Here is a 15128-nt window from a genome sequence, read left to right as displayed (position 1 = left end):
TAATTACATATCAAGTCTGGTCAGGGACTCCCCTAGAGTATTTTCAGACCCCCTGTCGAAAAAACCCCGGTGGTAGATTTTAAAATAGAAATTCCACATAATCACACATCCTCCTGATGTCACATCATTTCTTGTAATTCTCTCTTGGTTTTCAGATATGAAAAATGTCGCTAAATGGGGAAGGAACACTCCCATAGATACACACACAAAAATCAAGTACTGGGTTAATATAGGTTTATTTATTTGCAAATGCAAAATTACATTTTCCAACAGGGGTATAAATGGATGGCACCAATGACAGTTCCCACTGGCTGCTAATATACTTGTATGACCTCCAGGGACCTTTGTCCATTGACACTGCTGCTAGTGAAAACCACTGCACTGGTGCCATAAAGAGTCCTTGGTGACCTCACAAGATGGAGAACTATGAAATGAGGAATGGTTCACACAGCACTGCATATGAGACAACTTGTGCCTCCGTGAATTGCAGGAATCAGTGTCCGTTCCCCTGATGTCACGCGGAGTGCCGCTGGCGCACCGTGCGGATGCCACGCCTCACACTCTGCCTGGGTTGTGGAACTTGCCGGAAAAGCGGCCGTGGTTGTGCAGGTCGAAAGGACTCAGCACTTTGCGAACGCCCAGCATGTTTGAGGTGACCACCCTCTTGAAGGTCCAGGGGTTCTGATTGTTTTGCTCTCTCTCCGCTTCCTCCTGTTGCATGGCTGCCAGGCTCTCCCTGCTCACCACCTGATGAGACAGAAGCAGGGGAAAGGTCAGGTGGGCTCAGGACAAAACCAGGACCATTTATAGGGGTCCTACTATGAGTTTATACTTTATAATAAGGTATTGGGTTAGAAAGAATCTACCAAACTAATCAATGGATATAATAAAATGTGTTCTATATCCAAGGCTGTGGCATAACTGCACTAACTCTGTTAGATGTGTTAACATGGTGGTCCTGAACTGTCAATACATGCGCTCAACCACAGAGTAACAAAATACAGATTCAAGAGATAACACTGCTCACTCAAACTGAAATTCTGAAAGGCTTAAAAGGAAGTAGCTGGAAGGGAAGAAGAGGAATGGTACACAGTGCAAGAAGAAGAGCTTGTGAGAGGTACAAACCTTGGCAGGAAAGGGGAGCTTTTTGGCCACTTCAGAGAGAAATGGCTCCACTTCCCCCAGCTCACAGCAACCGCCAACCTCTAATATCAGCCGCCCGTAGCGCACGGGCGTCACGTAGTGGTCAATGCCTCCCTTGCCGCCGCCCATGCGTTTGCCCAGCCCCCTGCGCGTGATTGGCTTGTAGGGGCCACTGACACGCCACAGTGCAAAGGTAGTGCGGGGGTCTACTTGCCGGTTGATCGTCAGTCTCATCATCTCCATGTGACCCCAGTGAAGGTAACCTCCACCCAAGGCCTGTTGGGGTCAGAGAGAGAGAAGGAGGGGGACAGGCAGAGAAAGGAGAAGAGACACAATCCATATCAGGAAGGGGAGCACAATATAATAGTAGTTCCCATCTGCATCCATAAATAAAGGTAACCTTGAAAACATCACACTTTTGCCTTAACAAGAATGTTCCATTATATACCAGCACTCAGGTGAGCAGTTCAGTTCAGAGCATCAGTTCAAATTATGGCCGAAGCTAATGTAATTTGCTACTGCTAGTGTGTGCGACAGCTAACAGTGCCATGTCCCCCCAACCCCTGCACCCCATGAGCAGTTTTTCAACATGTGATGGCACATCCCCATTCTGAAGCCAGCGGTGCAGTACCCACCACAATGCCATACTGGCCCGTTGTGAAAGTGGTGCCCTTCTGTGCTGGGCCCCGGATATCGCGAAGGCATTTCATCTCCTTCTTTATCTTCTTTAAGTTGGGTACCTTGTTCATGAATTTCAGCTTTGGACGTTCAGGTAGCACCACATCTTCAGGATAAAGACACAGGCAGATTAACATTTAAACACAGACGGGTACCGCTGTGAAAAACCGCTGCAATCAGCAACAGTGTGTGGAGCTAAATTACAAGTTTGGGGTCAAAGAATGATTGTGTCTGCACACTATGGCAAGGATGAAGCCACAGGGGGAAAAAGGTGAAAATTGCTCTGTGTAGTTAAAAAACAGCACTGCAGCAAGTTTCCTATTTAATTTCCTATCTTTGAGCCAATATGAATCATGTTATTCTGGGTATCTGTGAGACAGTATTACTCATATGGGGTATCGCTGTCTGTGGTGCGCTACATCTATCATTGTTCATTAACTCTATTACAGTGTTAGCTGTCAGAATAATATTAAAATCTATTGTTAAGTATTGGGGTTTCTCATGCTATGTCACATTTTGGGTCCGCAATAAACAGACACTCATGTAAGCGGACATCAATTCAAATTAAGCCTAAAGCACTTCAAAAGTTCATAACCATTATAGGCATGGCACACTAAAATTTCACTGGGAGCGACTTACCACTGTAGTCAGGCGGCAGAGGGTATGTCTTCAGACCGGCAGACAACACCTTCAGGTGATCTTGAAAGAGACCTGGACACGCACAAGAGAAGTAGATTATTACAGACAGATAGATGAACGAACGAGGCAATAGCTTGTGCCAAGTAAGCTTAATTGCTCGAGCGAAACACGTTTAAGAAGACATTCGTCTTCTGCAAACGGACGTTTTGATCGAAATCCTTAGTCAGTAGCATACTACTGATAATGACACGCTTATGTACAACGTAATTAGACACTGTTGTCTGTAGTTAGCTTGCTCCACAAACCTCAAAGGTTAAAAACCGACATTTCGCTTAGCTAACTGGCGAACTTACCTGCACTCCCAGTTGTCCTACTAGCTACTCCACAAAAAGCCGATTTCAGTAACGAAATCATAATAGTACAGCAAAATTTGAAACAGATGTTATTTAAAAAAAGAAACAACCTATTCTATCTCCATTGCTATAATCAAACCTTCAATATTCTACAACTGACACTTGCCGATGAACTACACAAATCATCTCATGCAAGGTTGCTGCCATTTTTTTTCCAGCAGAAACTACATCCGGTCCTGCTGAAAATCGCACCGAAGGAAACAGAGCTGGGAACGTTCCGGTATTCACGTTAATGTGCGTTTGGAAATTGAATTCATGATTGAAGTTCATAAAACATCAGACACACATGCATTCTTGTTTTTACAATATTTCTGTAAAACGATTAATTTACATTTTCGCAAACCCATGTTTCATGAATTTAAAAACAATTAAGCTATCGAATGTACCCTAATCAAGGCCTTATTTCTGATCACAGCATTGTTAGGAATATGACATGTACTGTAAATTTGCCAGTATGACAACTCATGAGTACTTTTGAACACGTGTTGATTATGTATCCCCGACGTTTCCTGTGGGACACATACGTATTATTCAACGCTAATCAAAAGCTGAATTGTACATTTTGGGAGATAACGTCTGCATATATTGTACTTTTGTTTTAATTTTCATTAAGTATAATCACGTTTGCTGGGAGTCCTGGCATAATTAATGCATTAATTCTCCATATAAGCAGATCATCCTGCCATTATGGAACAGTGTGGACAGTTTAACACACGTCCATATTCTATTACATAGTAATTCCAGACACCATTTTAGTAATGGGGACTGCCTGGAGAGAAATCATTGTAAAACGATGATATGATGTATCTGCTCAATCAACTAGGGAAGGAAAACAGTCATTTGTTAGAACGGTGTTGCATAGCTCTAGTAGATTTCCAGATTCTAGTAGACTCTGTCTCATGGTATATAAAGTCTGTACGCACCATACATGGTATATTTAACATTATTTCAGTTCGTATTCATCACACATGTTGTATTTTATCAGTTTAATGACTATAGCGAACACAGAAATGTCAGTGATCAGACCGAAAATATAAAAATCATGTTTCATAGGAATGTGTACATTTTATTAAAAATAAAATAAATATGAGTACAGATGTACAGAAATACAAAGTTGATGTTAACTAGTTACAAATTAATTGTTACTTTAAACATCCCATCTGTCAAATTGGGTGGTAATACTTCACAGACAAATTATGTTTCCAAAAGACCTATTCGGCTTCAGCCATGAGTAAGTATTTTTCCCCATTCCCTGTATCTGTTTGTCTGTTTTCAAAGTGAAAGCCATGCTATCTCCATGCTGTATTATTTTTTAATAATGGTTGTCACATGAAGCAAGTCATTTTACACCACAGCAGTATTCATAATCCCATGGTTGAAGAGTCCGTAGTTGGGGAGCTTCTAGATCCCATGATATAAGAGATCATATTTGGGGATATTTCTGGGATCAATGGGGCTCCGGACAATCAATTTTCCTCTCATGGCTCCACAATAGATCACCTCAATCAGGTCAATGAAATCCTGCTTGGTTTTAAAACTTCCCACAAACTTTGTGTGATCTGGAGACCTGTAAAAAAATATACAAGCAGCTCAGCTGAAGGAACTAAGGTCTATAAGTAAAATAAAAATGTGATCTACCAAGTATCAAACGCTGAATGCTTCTTAATGGGGCAAATATACTTCCACTCTCCAAAAACTAAAAACATCTTATAGTAGCTCTTCGGACATTAGACATTTAGATGTGAACACTATCTAAAAAGCATATTCAAAATAAAATAAAATCATAAAACACACAAACTGCTAGTAAATGTGGAGTACAGCACTAAATTCAACAATTAAATGATTAGCCGTTTTAAATTATGAAAAACCATTGATACCCTTTGCTCACACACAGACTGAGTTTCAGGACTCTTACCCATAGTCGACCTTCATGTGCTGCCCATTGAAGAAAAAGACAGTTGACGGAATATAATTGATATCGAAGTACCGAGTATATATTGGAGCTTTGTCCACATCTACCAGGTAAATCGAAGCCATGTTGCTCAAGTCATGAGAGGTCTTAGACAGCTGACAGGGGAAACACGAAGCAGGGTGTTATGTAGTAACTTACAGCACAAAAATCACAAACAGAATGCAAGCATATCTCAGAATTACTTGCAATTATTTGAGAAAAAATATATAGAGTGACTATATCAGACACTCTGTAGAAGTGATATATCGTTTGACGGAGGCTACTTGAGTTTAAAAGCATGGTTCGTGCCTGGGATGCCCAGCACATTGTACGTGGATATTGCAATCAAATTCTTCACTTCATCGTCTGATAAAACAGTTTAAATTCAATACAAGATCACTTTTGGTGTTAGCTGTTTTGATAACAGTTAACGATATTGTCATACATCACTAGCTATAGTTTTAAACGTATTTGATACATCACGAGTAGTTGTATCAAAAGTCAACGCCGTGCACCTGGTTAGAAACGTACAATTTCATCCAGCTGCAGACAGACTGCGTCATCATCTCTCCCAAATCGCAAGACCAGAACCTTTTCTGCAACTCCTTTAATAACATCGTCAATGTCTTTCTTGGAGCAAAGCTTCGGAAGGAACAAGCTCATTCCTATTTCTCAAAAGTCAGCATTTATTTTCAGTTTCTGTAGAAAATCAAGTAAAGTTCATATGCGCTGCTGTCCGTGAACCGGAAAGTCTTACACTGGAAAACGGGATTGTAAAGCTTCCGTACGAGACATTGTTCACAATGTGTCCGTTTTACATTTTAAAATGAATGCTTGTATTAACCGTTTACTTTAATCTTATGAATTTTAAGTCAAGACAATGTACGAACACGAACGTTTACGCTGAACATTGTTCATTGTTCATATTTCAGAATTATAAGTATCTGATTTACAAATAACCTATATTTCCATTTGTTTCATCACGGCTAGAAAAAGATGTAGTACCAAATTCAACATGACCTTTCTGCGAAGCATGCACAGAGGGAAGGGAGGAAGAGTGAGCAGAAATGTTCCCATCTTAAAGTTTCAAGGAATGCAGTCGTAGGTAGGGGTTGCGATAATGCTATAGCACATTTCCAATAATATGGTAAAGGGTGAAGTACATATAAAGTTACTTATTTGTACGATAACTGGGTACATGCTCCTTAGCTTGCGAGCTATATAGCTAAAGTTCAGCTTAAATGCGAGCGTCTGTCAAGTGAGAATGTTTATTTTTAGTTAGCCATTCATATGATACATGTGAACACATACAGCTAATAACGTGTTCTGTATCGGCTTCGCTTTAGCTACTTGAATACAGTATATAACAACGATGAGACTACCCAGAGCATCGCAGGTAAAGCTACTGTGGCGGAACTGCAACTTCAAGACGCCAGCCCTCGTGGGAAGACTATCCAGGCGAAAGAAACCAATCTGCGTTTTTCCACCTTGCCACACGCGGACATTATGCACTACGTTAGTGATGAGGAAAGAGATCCCGCAGCCCAGTGACCAGCCTGAGGAGAAGATCAACCTGGACATATGGAAGTCTATGATGATGTCACCTGGTCGCCAGGAGGAGAAAGAGGAGGAGGAAGCTCCGGGAGAATCGGGACAGAGAGCAGAGTGTTCCTCGTTGGAGGCCACCCGCGAGCTGGTAGAAATGTGGCGGCAGGCAGGGAAGCTGGTCCCAGAGCAGCTGAGCGAGGAGGAGCTTCAGATACTCGAAGAGCTTTCCACAAAATCTTCAAAGAAGAAGTTCCTCAAGCACCTGGCTCTCAAGGAGAACCACAAAAAGTTTCGGAAGATTAAGCAGGAAAAGAAGAAGAGTGAAAAGATGGAAGAAAAGAAGAACAGGGAAGGAGATGAGGAGCAGGATGAGAATGCTGGCGGGCAGCTTCAGAATACCTTCATGCTTCATGTCTGGAGTCGCTCTATGGACACTGCGTACAGCTGGAGGGCCGCCCAGGCTATGCTTTTTGGGCAGCCGCTGGTGTTCGACATGAGCTACGAGCAGCACATGTCCAGGAGGGAGCTGGAGAACACGGTCTCCCAGCTGCTGGAGTGCGAGGGCTGGAACCGCCGGTCCCCCGAGCCCTTCCACCTCCACTTCTGCAACCTGCAGCCTGAGGGGGGGTACCACCGGGAGCTGCTGAAGAGGTACGGGGCCACTTGGGACCGCCTCCTGATCACCGCCTCAGAGCAGAGGCACGTGGACGTGTTCCCCCAGAGCCAGCTTGTCTACCTGACCGCGGACTCGCCGAATGTGCTCAAAGCCTTCGACCAGAGCAAGGTTTACATCGTGGGCGCCCTCGTCGACAAGTCGATCCAGACCGGCGTCTCGCTGGCCAATGCCAAGCGGCTCAAATTAGCCACTGCCCGTCTTCCCTTGGACCGGTTCCTTCAGTGGGACATGGGAGCGAAGAACCTGACCCTGGACCAAGTCATCCGCATCTTACTGACGCTGAAGGACACTGGAAAGTGGGAGGAAGCACTTGAGTTTGTCCCCAAGAGAAAACACGCTGGCTTTTACCAGCCAAGACAGACAGGGAGCTCTGGGAGTTTTTTCACTAACAAGGCCCAGACATTTGTAAAGAAGGAAGCGGGTCCTACAAGCACTTATAAGAATGCTGTTAACAGGGACACCCGGACCCAACCGCTCGCTCAGCCTGGGGCACAAAATGTTTTTAAATCTAAACGAATCGCAGAGGATGACATAAAACCAAAGAGCAGGAAGAACTGGTGGGAGGAGGAGTAACTGAAACGCATTGTCTCAAAAACTCAGAAAGAACTGCTCGAAAGAGGAATAAAAAACTCTCAAAAATGCACGTGCATTAGCATTGTGGAATATGTTTTAAAATGCCTATGTAAATGTATGCTGCTCTTAGTTCAGTTTATTGAACTGCTATACTCCTTCACTCACTGGTTCATACTGTATTAATTACTGCTGAAAAGCGGAGGTTAGTGTATTTTAGAGTCAACAGAAACTGCTCTGATGGATCGTCAAATGCACAGTAGCCTTTCAGTTGAAGTTGAACTCGGTCCAGTTGTCATTATTTGGTATATTCTGTCTTTCGCTAAGAATAAATTGTGTGACCTGGGTTTTGTGTGTGAAAATGCATCCCTTCATCTGTGTATGCAAATGACCGGTTGAGGTGGTAATATCATCAGAATATAACTCCTCTTCTCATTTATGTGAATAGACATGTCTTTTGAATTGTAGAATACTGTGAATTTGTGCCTAATTTCTGAAGACACAATAATGATATCTAAGACATATCTGAAGGTCTTACTTTAGTTTCATCAGAATTACAGTAAATTATAGAATCAGTAGTATAATAAATTATCTGAATCCATTCTCTACAATGAAAGAGTAGCTTCCCAGCCAACACAAAATGCTTTCACAATGTTACTGGGATGTTTTGTCAATGTTGTAACATTGCCACTACATTGCAGCAATGTTGCGAGAACCTTTTTTTTTTTTTTTTTTTGCTAGCTGGGTTTATCCTATGGAGGCTGGCTTAAGTTACCTTTAGCGTCCACAAGAGGGAGCCCTTGTCTTGAAGTTTACATAAATCAGTTAAAGTCCTGGAGGGCTGGTGTACTTTCTTTTTTGTTGTTGTTGTGTTTTTGTATTAAACTGCTTAATTTAAGTCAATTAATAGTTTTACCCCAAAATGAACAATTTCCATAAATTACCTGCTGATTGAAAGGGAACCACAAGAACTGTGAATATTGTCCCTTCACCTCTTCATCATTTAGGATCACAGGAGGAGATTTTTTCATTTTTGCATACACACAAACACACACACACACACACACTTAAAATAAAAGTTTTGGTTAATAGTCAACACATTTTGGTCTGAGGCAGCTGCGGAGGTTGGAGGAGACTGCAGCGGCAGAATGTTTTGAACCCGCTGTTCGTCTGCCTGGATCCTCTGGGTGTCACTCACTCCATGTGTGTTTGAGGCATGGGGGGAGCGCCTGTATCTGCTACGGGAACGCTTGTTCACTGAGAGAGTAAAGGTACTGCTGTGAGGCTGTGTGTAAGGGAGCTGAGAGGTCCTCACGTGGCCTGTGTATGTGACAGGGTGCAGTCTGAAGCTGCTGTGTGTAAGGGAGCTGAGAGGTCCTCACGTGGCCTGTGTATGTGACAGGGTGCAGTCTGAAGCTGCTGTGTGTAAGGGAGCTGAGAGGTCCTCACGTGGCCTGTGTATGTGACAGGGTGCAGTCTGAAAGTGCTGTGTGTAAGGGAGCTGAGAGGTCCTCACGTGGCCTGTGTATGTGACAGGGTGCAGTCTGAAGCTGCTGTGTGTAAGGGAGCTGAGAGGTCCTCACTTGACTTGTGTATGTGACAGGGTGCAGTCTGAAGCTGCTGTGTGTAAGGGAGCTGAGAGGTCCTCACGTGACCTGTGTATGTGACAGGGTGCAGTCTGAAGCTGCTGTGTGTAAGGGAGCTGAGAGGTCCTCACGTGGCCTGTGTATGTGACAGGGTGCAGTCTGAAGCTGCTGTGTGTAAGGGAGCTGAGAGGTCCTCACGTGGCCTGTGTATGTGACAGGGTGCAGTCTGAAGCTGCTGTGTGTAAGGGAGCTGAGAGGTCCTCACGTGGCCTGTGTATGTGACAGGGTGCAGTCTGAAGCTGGTGTGTGCGTGCAGGCCTCACAGTCTCCCCCCGTCACCCGTCACTCTGCTCAGGAGGAACACAGAGCACACACAGGCAGACCTGAGGTTCACTGAGTCGCTCCATCCGGCCACTCACAGACACAATGTTATCAGGTCCCCACAGTCTCTGCTATTGCGTTGTGTGTGTGTGTGTGTGTGTGTGTGTGTGTGTAAGTTCAGTGGGGTTGAGGGAAGTCTTCTGTTATGTCCTGGTAAATAAATATTTAATCAACCGCTACCAAGAGGAATCAAAAATGTCTTCACAACTGTCACTGAACAGCACACTTACCTGTAACAATTGCTTTAGAATCTGTCAGTTTACATAATCTGTCTGATGTGATGTGGATACTGTATAGTGTGTAATGTTCACCACAGTTATACTGTTCCAGAAGACAGTTATACCTCTAATCCTCCTGCCACTGTCCCCTTTACATTATACAGGAAAGGCCAGAAAATACACTTGAGACTTGTTTTTAAACCATCCATAGTGGTGAGGCTGTCTGGAGCTACATTTAAAAGCTTTTATTTTGTTTTATGGCCATTGGCCTGTCTCCTGAACAGGGATTAAAGCTAAGGCCTCAGCCTCCTCTGCGTGCTGTGTGCTGGGACAGGTCTGGCTTTATTTAGCCTAGCGCCCACAGTCCCTGTGTGTGGCTGTGTGGAGCCGAGTGTATGTCTGGAGTGTGTTTGTGTGTGTGTACAGAATGTGTGTGAGCATGTGTTCAAGTGTGTACGAGTTGTGGGTATTTGCGTGTACAGAAATGTGTTAAAGTGTGTACATGAGTTGTCTTTGTGTGTGTACAGAAAGAGAGTGTGTGTGTGCATTCGTGTGCGTGCGTGTGTGTGTGTGTGTGTGTTTGCTGGCTCTGAACAGGCCAGGGCTTGTCTGAAGGCTGTGTAAATTCCTCCTGGGTCAGGAATAGCAGAGGCATTGGGGTGGAGCAGCTGGCACTCGATCTGGAACACCACTACCAGCTCGAGAGAGAGAGGGGGAGAGGGAGGGAGGGAGAGAGTGTGAGTGAGAATGAGGTGGTGAAAGAGGTAGGAGACAGAGGATGTAGAAATAGAGATGGAGCCTAAGACGGCGTGGAGACCCAACAAAAAAAGGAGCAAATTGAAAAGGGCAAATGTATAAACTGCAGTCAGTGGAGGTTAATTATCATGCGTGCCAATGCAGGTTAGAGGGACAGAGATGCTCGCCGTGTCCTTCCAATCAATAGGCTGTAGGCAGCAATAAATGGGGATTATTTCTCTGAATCAGGTGAGCGCGCTTCGTCACGCTCTGCGGTCCACCTGCTGGCCAGCTGTAGTTACTGCACTGAAGGACAGGACCAGCCACACAGCGCGCAGAGCGGGGAAACAGCAAGCTGCCTTACGATAGGACACCGCGAGGCAGGGCATGACCTGGCAAATGAAACCGTTCCTCTCTGGGTGATGTTTTACTCAACAGTGTCTCCCAGTCAGAGTCAACATTAGATCATACTCTGGACTGTGTTACCGGTGCACTTAGGGAAAATGCTTTAGATGGATACATCACCAAAAGACCTTTTAACTCTAATTTTAAAATATGCAAAGTTTACTGTTGTGCATGTAGCTCAGAATGAACATTTGACCATGTTTTTCGCATATTGATCAGGTCTTCCTGATAGTACACTATATGTGAAGTTTACCAGTCATTTTTAAATCAAGGTAAAATAACCATTAAGACCACAGACACTTTCTGCTAAAGAACATAATTTGTATTCAGAAAAGAACTAAACTAAAACAAAGTTTTTTTTTCTGTTTGCTTTGAATTTTCTCAGGAATGGGGGTGGCACACTATGGTGCGGTGGGCATCGAGGGCATCAAACAAACGTTTACAACCAAGAGCTATTTACACAGTGCTCTGTGACGCAAAGTCACATACGTCCCCTCTCTACCTCTCTCTCTCTCTCTCTCTTTCTAACTCTCTCTCTCTCTCTCTCTCTCTCTCACACACACGCACACATCTGGTACAGAGACAGTACAGATAAAGTGGGTGGTCTTGAGCCAAATTGGAAGGGGGGGGTTACTGTTGCAAATATGCATTAATCCACTGTGTCTGAACTTCCAACGACACAATGAAAAAAGCCTGTGAACAATTACACAAAGTTAAAGACCATGACTCAAATACATTAGATGGTTAAATAAAAGATAAATAGTTTGAATGTAATGTCGGGCAGTGGTGATGCGGACGGGGCAGAATCTTGCTTCCTGCCCCCGTCGGGGTTGTTCATCGCAGCCTGTGTGTGAGACGGCTGGCGTGAGGTAACCGCACTGCAGGGGAGAAAGAGGCGAGCGGGGCGGTCAGGGGATGAGCTGACCGTGCGGTCGACAGGCAGGGCCAGCGGAACAGCGCTGACTCGTTTGCCAGACCAGAAGAAGCGCTCCTTCGGTCAGAGAGCGCTCACAGTTACTGTGTTCTCTCACTCCTCCTCCATTCAGAGGAGAGGTGCGGTCAGTGACATACAGTACAAACAACCAGAAACGGCGCTAACAATAATTCTGAATTATTTTTTAAAATCGTTAAAAAAAAAAAAAATTCTCAAGGAACAGTTGATGAATAACTCGGCCGTGTGTTTGTGTGTACTTCGGCATCCCAGGCAGTTCCGGTGTTTTTCCGGCAGTGAGCAGTTCCACTCACACAGAGAGGATTCAGTGTTTAAGGTGTGTGTGAGTGTGTACACATCCGCAGTTCGTCAGTAGAGCAGGTCCAGTCTGATGGGTGGGGGGGGGGGGGATGTCATGGTGTGGGGAAAAGGAGTGGTGTGTTGGTGGTGGGGGTGGGGCGGGCCTCAATATGGCCGCCAAACGACCTCCTCCAGGCGTCCGGCTCCGGTTGCCATGTTGGTGGGCGAGCTGCTGTGGCTGCCCTCTGCTTCCACCCCGTCACTCTGATTGGGCAAGGAGGGGTTGAGCAGGGCGGAGCCTGTGGAGGCATTGGTGCAAGGCGGCAGGATGCGGGGAGGGGAGCGCTCCCCCCCGGACACCATGGAGAACTGGTACGACCCGGTAGTAGTGCTGTAGTAGAGGTGGTAGGGGGAGGAGCCGGTCTGAAAGGGGCCGGCTTGCCCCTGGGAGGAGCCACCGGCGTACGGCGGGGGCAGGTAGGTGTGGTAGCGCGCGGGGCCCGTCATGGCCGACATGCCGATGCCGATGGCGTTGGTGACGGGGGTGGGGTAGGTGAAGGTTCCGGCGGGGTAGTGCATGCGCGAGTCGGAGAAGCGGCCGTCCGGGAGGGAGGGCAGGGAGGAGAAGGGGCGTTCCAAGCCCATGCGCGGGTCTCCAAACGCCGTCAGGTCAGGACCTGTGTGTGTGGAGGGGGTTCAGGGGTCAGGGGTCAGGGGTCAGCCATGTCATACACTAGTGATTCTAGAGTGGCCACACATATAAATATGACTCTCCCAGCTGCTTTGTAATTTAAATATTTAAGCCATTTATCAGTGGCTGATTAAAATGAACAACAAAATCCTGTCAGACCCCTGAAAGTAAGCGGTATTTCTAGTGGTGCTTTCTCAGCAAAACAAGATCGTAATTCACAGTGAAATCCACCTTCAGGATGACTAACATCTCTATATATGCCCTCCAGAGACTGCGACTGAGGATAGCAAGTACCTCATAAAAAGTACCTCAAAAAAAAAAAGGATCACCCAGTAAAAACAAATAAAAGGAAACTGGCCTCAAATGTTAATGCCTCCAAATGGAGGGAACTGGTAGAAAAAAAATCTATACTATGGAAAAATAGCAATTCCTCAAGTATCAAAATGGTGGGAACTGGTAGAACAAATCTATACTATGGAAAAATAGCGATTCCTCGAGTATCAAATATGTGGGAACTGATAGAACAAATCTATACTGTGGAAAATAACACTCAAAATTGGACATCAGATAGATCCACTAGAAAGAAAGTAATATAGATGGGAAATATAAAATAAGGAAATCATGAAAATGATATCTTTGAGTCATTTTTTAAAATAATGGGTAAGATGCACACTAATAATGTGCTTCTTTGTCTCTTTTCTGTCTGTTACAGATTTCTTGTTGTGAACGTAAGCTTTGCATTTGAAACGTTTGTTTTTCTTCAGCTTTTGTGCTTAAATTTAGGCTCTTAACACGAGGCGGCATCCACTGGACATTCGGTGAAATTATAGGGCAGCACACGTATGCTAGGGTACGCTAAACTGCCAAACATGAAACAGCTGAGCTCAATAGCCTCCTGAGACCCGGCAGAACAGTCCAAGTATTTTATATTTTTTTTACATAAAGTGTCTTGGATAACCAAAACAGTGGAAATATTATTTACTTTATTTTTGTTGAATGTCCCATGGAGTGGACTGTAGGTTTCAGCACAGCTGAATATATCATTCGAGATTATAGAGACTTGTGTCCCCTACAGGGGACAATAATTAATTTCCAAGTCATAGGAGGATATGAACTTTGAAAATCAAGGATATCAGACCATGTAAGTATCAAAAAATATATATATTTCATGAGCTGTTACACAGGCTAATGCGCCACTGTTTAAGAGCAGTGTAGCAGTGCAGTTTAACCCTTTTTTTTCAAAATTCTCTGTCACTGTTCTAGAACTCCATTGCTTTCAGTTCCCAGTAGTGATTGTTACATCAGCATTAGTGTTCAGTTAAGAACATTCTAATCACGTGTTTGTGATCTCACACCTTAAAAGGTCATCTGTGCAAAGCAGCAGTTGGCGCTGTAGACCGGCCTGTTCAACAGGATGCTCCACATCTGGAGTGCAGTGCATGGTGACTAGACCGGTGGGACCGCTGTAGGCACTGTGCTTTTGTTAGACTGGAGCTTCCGCGGAAACTGTCTTCTCATCTGATCAGTGACATCATGTTCTTTCATAAAATGTCACATTATATACACACAGCAGGACTGCCCAAACCTGTTCCTGGAGATCTATTGTAGGTTTTGCAACCCTAAAAAAGCACACCTCATTCCGCATCTATTCTGGAGATCTCATTGAGCAGCTCATTAGTGGAATAGGGTGTGCCAAATCAGGGTCAAAATGAAAACCTATAGGATGGTAGATATCCAGGAACCTTGTGGGTGCAGGCTCTTTTTTTATCCCAGCACTAAGACACCTGATTCTACTTTTCAAGAAGTGGGTGGGTGGGTGGGGGGGTTACCTGCGAGTCTGCTGGAGAGGTCAGAGAGAGCAGACATGCCACTGGCCCTGCTGGGGGAGATGGGCGTGGTCGGGTGGACCGCAGGTGTGGAGATCTGGCCCAGGTAGGGGTAGGACTGCTCGTAAGACCAGGTGGGTGACGTCTGCATCTGTCTTGAGTCTGACCCCAGAGAGACATGGAGACATTTAACCTAAGACTCTAACCTGAAGCCAAAGCACAGTAAAGCAACTGCATTTTGAGCTGAACTAGACAGTAGCAGGGTGGTAGCTAAGCAACAGTGTGGAGCAGTAGTTAGGGCAGAATTGTACAGCTGTGGTCAGGACAACAAACCAGAGAATAATGGTAAATAGTATTATTAGAGCTGTCGCCAAGAAACAGTTTAATAATTATTTGTTTTTATGTGTTTACAGGGTGATAAAGGAAGGAAGGGAAAA

General features: G+C 44.7%; 4 protein-coding genes across 16 annotated transcripts in view; 1 reads left to right on the top strand and 3 right to left on the bottom strand.

The window, feature by feature from the left end:
* Positions 1-219: 219 nt before the first annotated feature.
* Positions 220-3075, bottom strand: mrpl16 (mitochondrial ribosomal protein L16). Its single transcript, XM_064311690.1, has 5 exons — positions 2814-3075; positions 2461-2532; positions 1779-1927; positions 1126-1419; positions 220-747 (listed from the first exon to the last, which is right to left on the bottom strand). The coding sequence occupies exons 1-5, from the start codon at positions 2872-2874 to the stop codon at positions 556-558; spliced, it is 768 nt and encodes a 255-aa protein (XP_064167760.1). The 5' UTR covers positions 2875-3075; the 3' UTR covers positions 220-555.
* An 843-nt stretch (positions 3076-3918) lies between these two features.
* txnl4b (thioredoxin-like 4B) lies at positions 3919-5491 on the bottom strand. 2 transcript variants are annotated; one of them, XM_064311691.1, is made up of 3 exons: positions 5356-5491; positions 4789-4940; positions 3919-4440 (listed from the first exon to the last, which is right to left on the bottom strand). In XM_064311691.1, exons 1-3 carry the CDS (start codon positions 5485-5487, stop codon positions 4275-4277), a joined length of 450 nt encoding a protein of 149 aa, XP_064167761.1. In that variant the 5' UTR covers positions 5488-5491; the 3' UTR covers positions 3919-4274. The 2 variants fall into 2 exon arrangements, with proteins under 2 accessions (XP_064167761.1, XP_064167762.1); XM_064311692.1 differs by having other exon boundaries at positions 5340-5473.
* Positions 5364-7964, top strand: trmt10c (tRNA methyltransferase 10C, mitochondrial RNase P subunit). 7 transcript variants are annotated; one of them, XM_064311683.1, is made up of 3 exons: positions 5364-5502; positions 5815-5929; positions 6185-7964. In XM_064311683.1, the coding sequence occupies exon 3, from the start codon at positions 6197-6199 to the stop codon at positions 7619-7621; it is 1425 nt and encodes a 474-aa protein (XP_064167753.1). In that variant the 5' UTR covers positions 5364-5502; positions 5815-5929; positions 6185-6196; the 3' UTR covers positions 7622-7964. The 7 variants fall into 7 exon arrangements, with proteins under 7 accessions (XP_064167753.1, XP_064167751.1, XP_064167757.1 ...); XM_064311681.1 differs by having other exon boundaries at positions 6171-7964; XM_064311682.1 differs by having other exon boundaries at positions 5469-5608.
* A 3279-nt stretch (positions 7965-11243) lies between these two features.
* The window catches only part of runx1 (RUNX family transcription factor 1), a 53059-nt gene continuing 49174 nt past the window's right edge, over positions 11244-15128 (bottom strand). For all 6 annotated transcript variants that reach the window (XM_064311675.1, XM_064311678.1, XM_064311677.1 and 3 more), the window contains 2 exons: positions 14695-14853; positions 11244-12851 (listed from right to left, as the gene is read on the bottom strand). In XM_064311675.1, coding sequence (XP_064167745.1) covers positions 12340-12851; positions 14695-14853 — 671 coding nt within the window. In that variant the 3' untranslated portion in view covers positions 11244-12339. The remainder of the gene's footprint in view (positions 12852-14694; positions 14854-15128) is intronic.

This window comes from Anguilla rostrata, chromosome 15, assembly GCF_018555375.3.
Source record: "Anguilla rostrata isolate EN2019 chromosome 15, ASM1855537v3, whole genome shotgun sequence".
In the NCBI taxonomy this organism is placed as follows: Eukaryota; Metazoa; Chordata; class Actinopteri; order Anguilliformes; family Anguillidae; genus Anguilla; species Anguilla rostrata.
The sequence above is the reverse complement of the archived record's forward strand: the minus strand, read 5'-3'. Positions and strand labels throughout refer to the sequence as shown.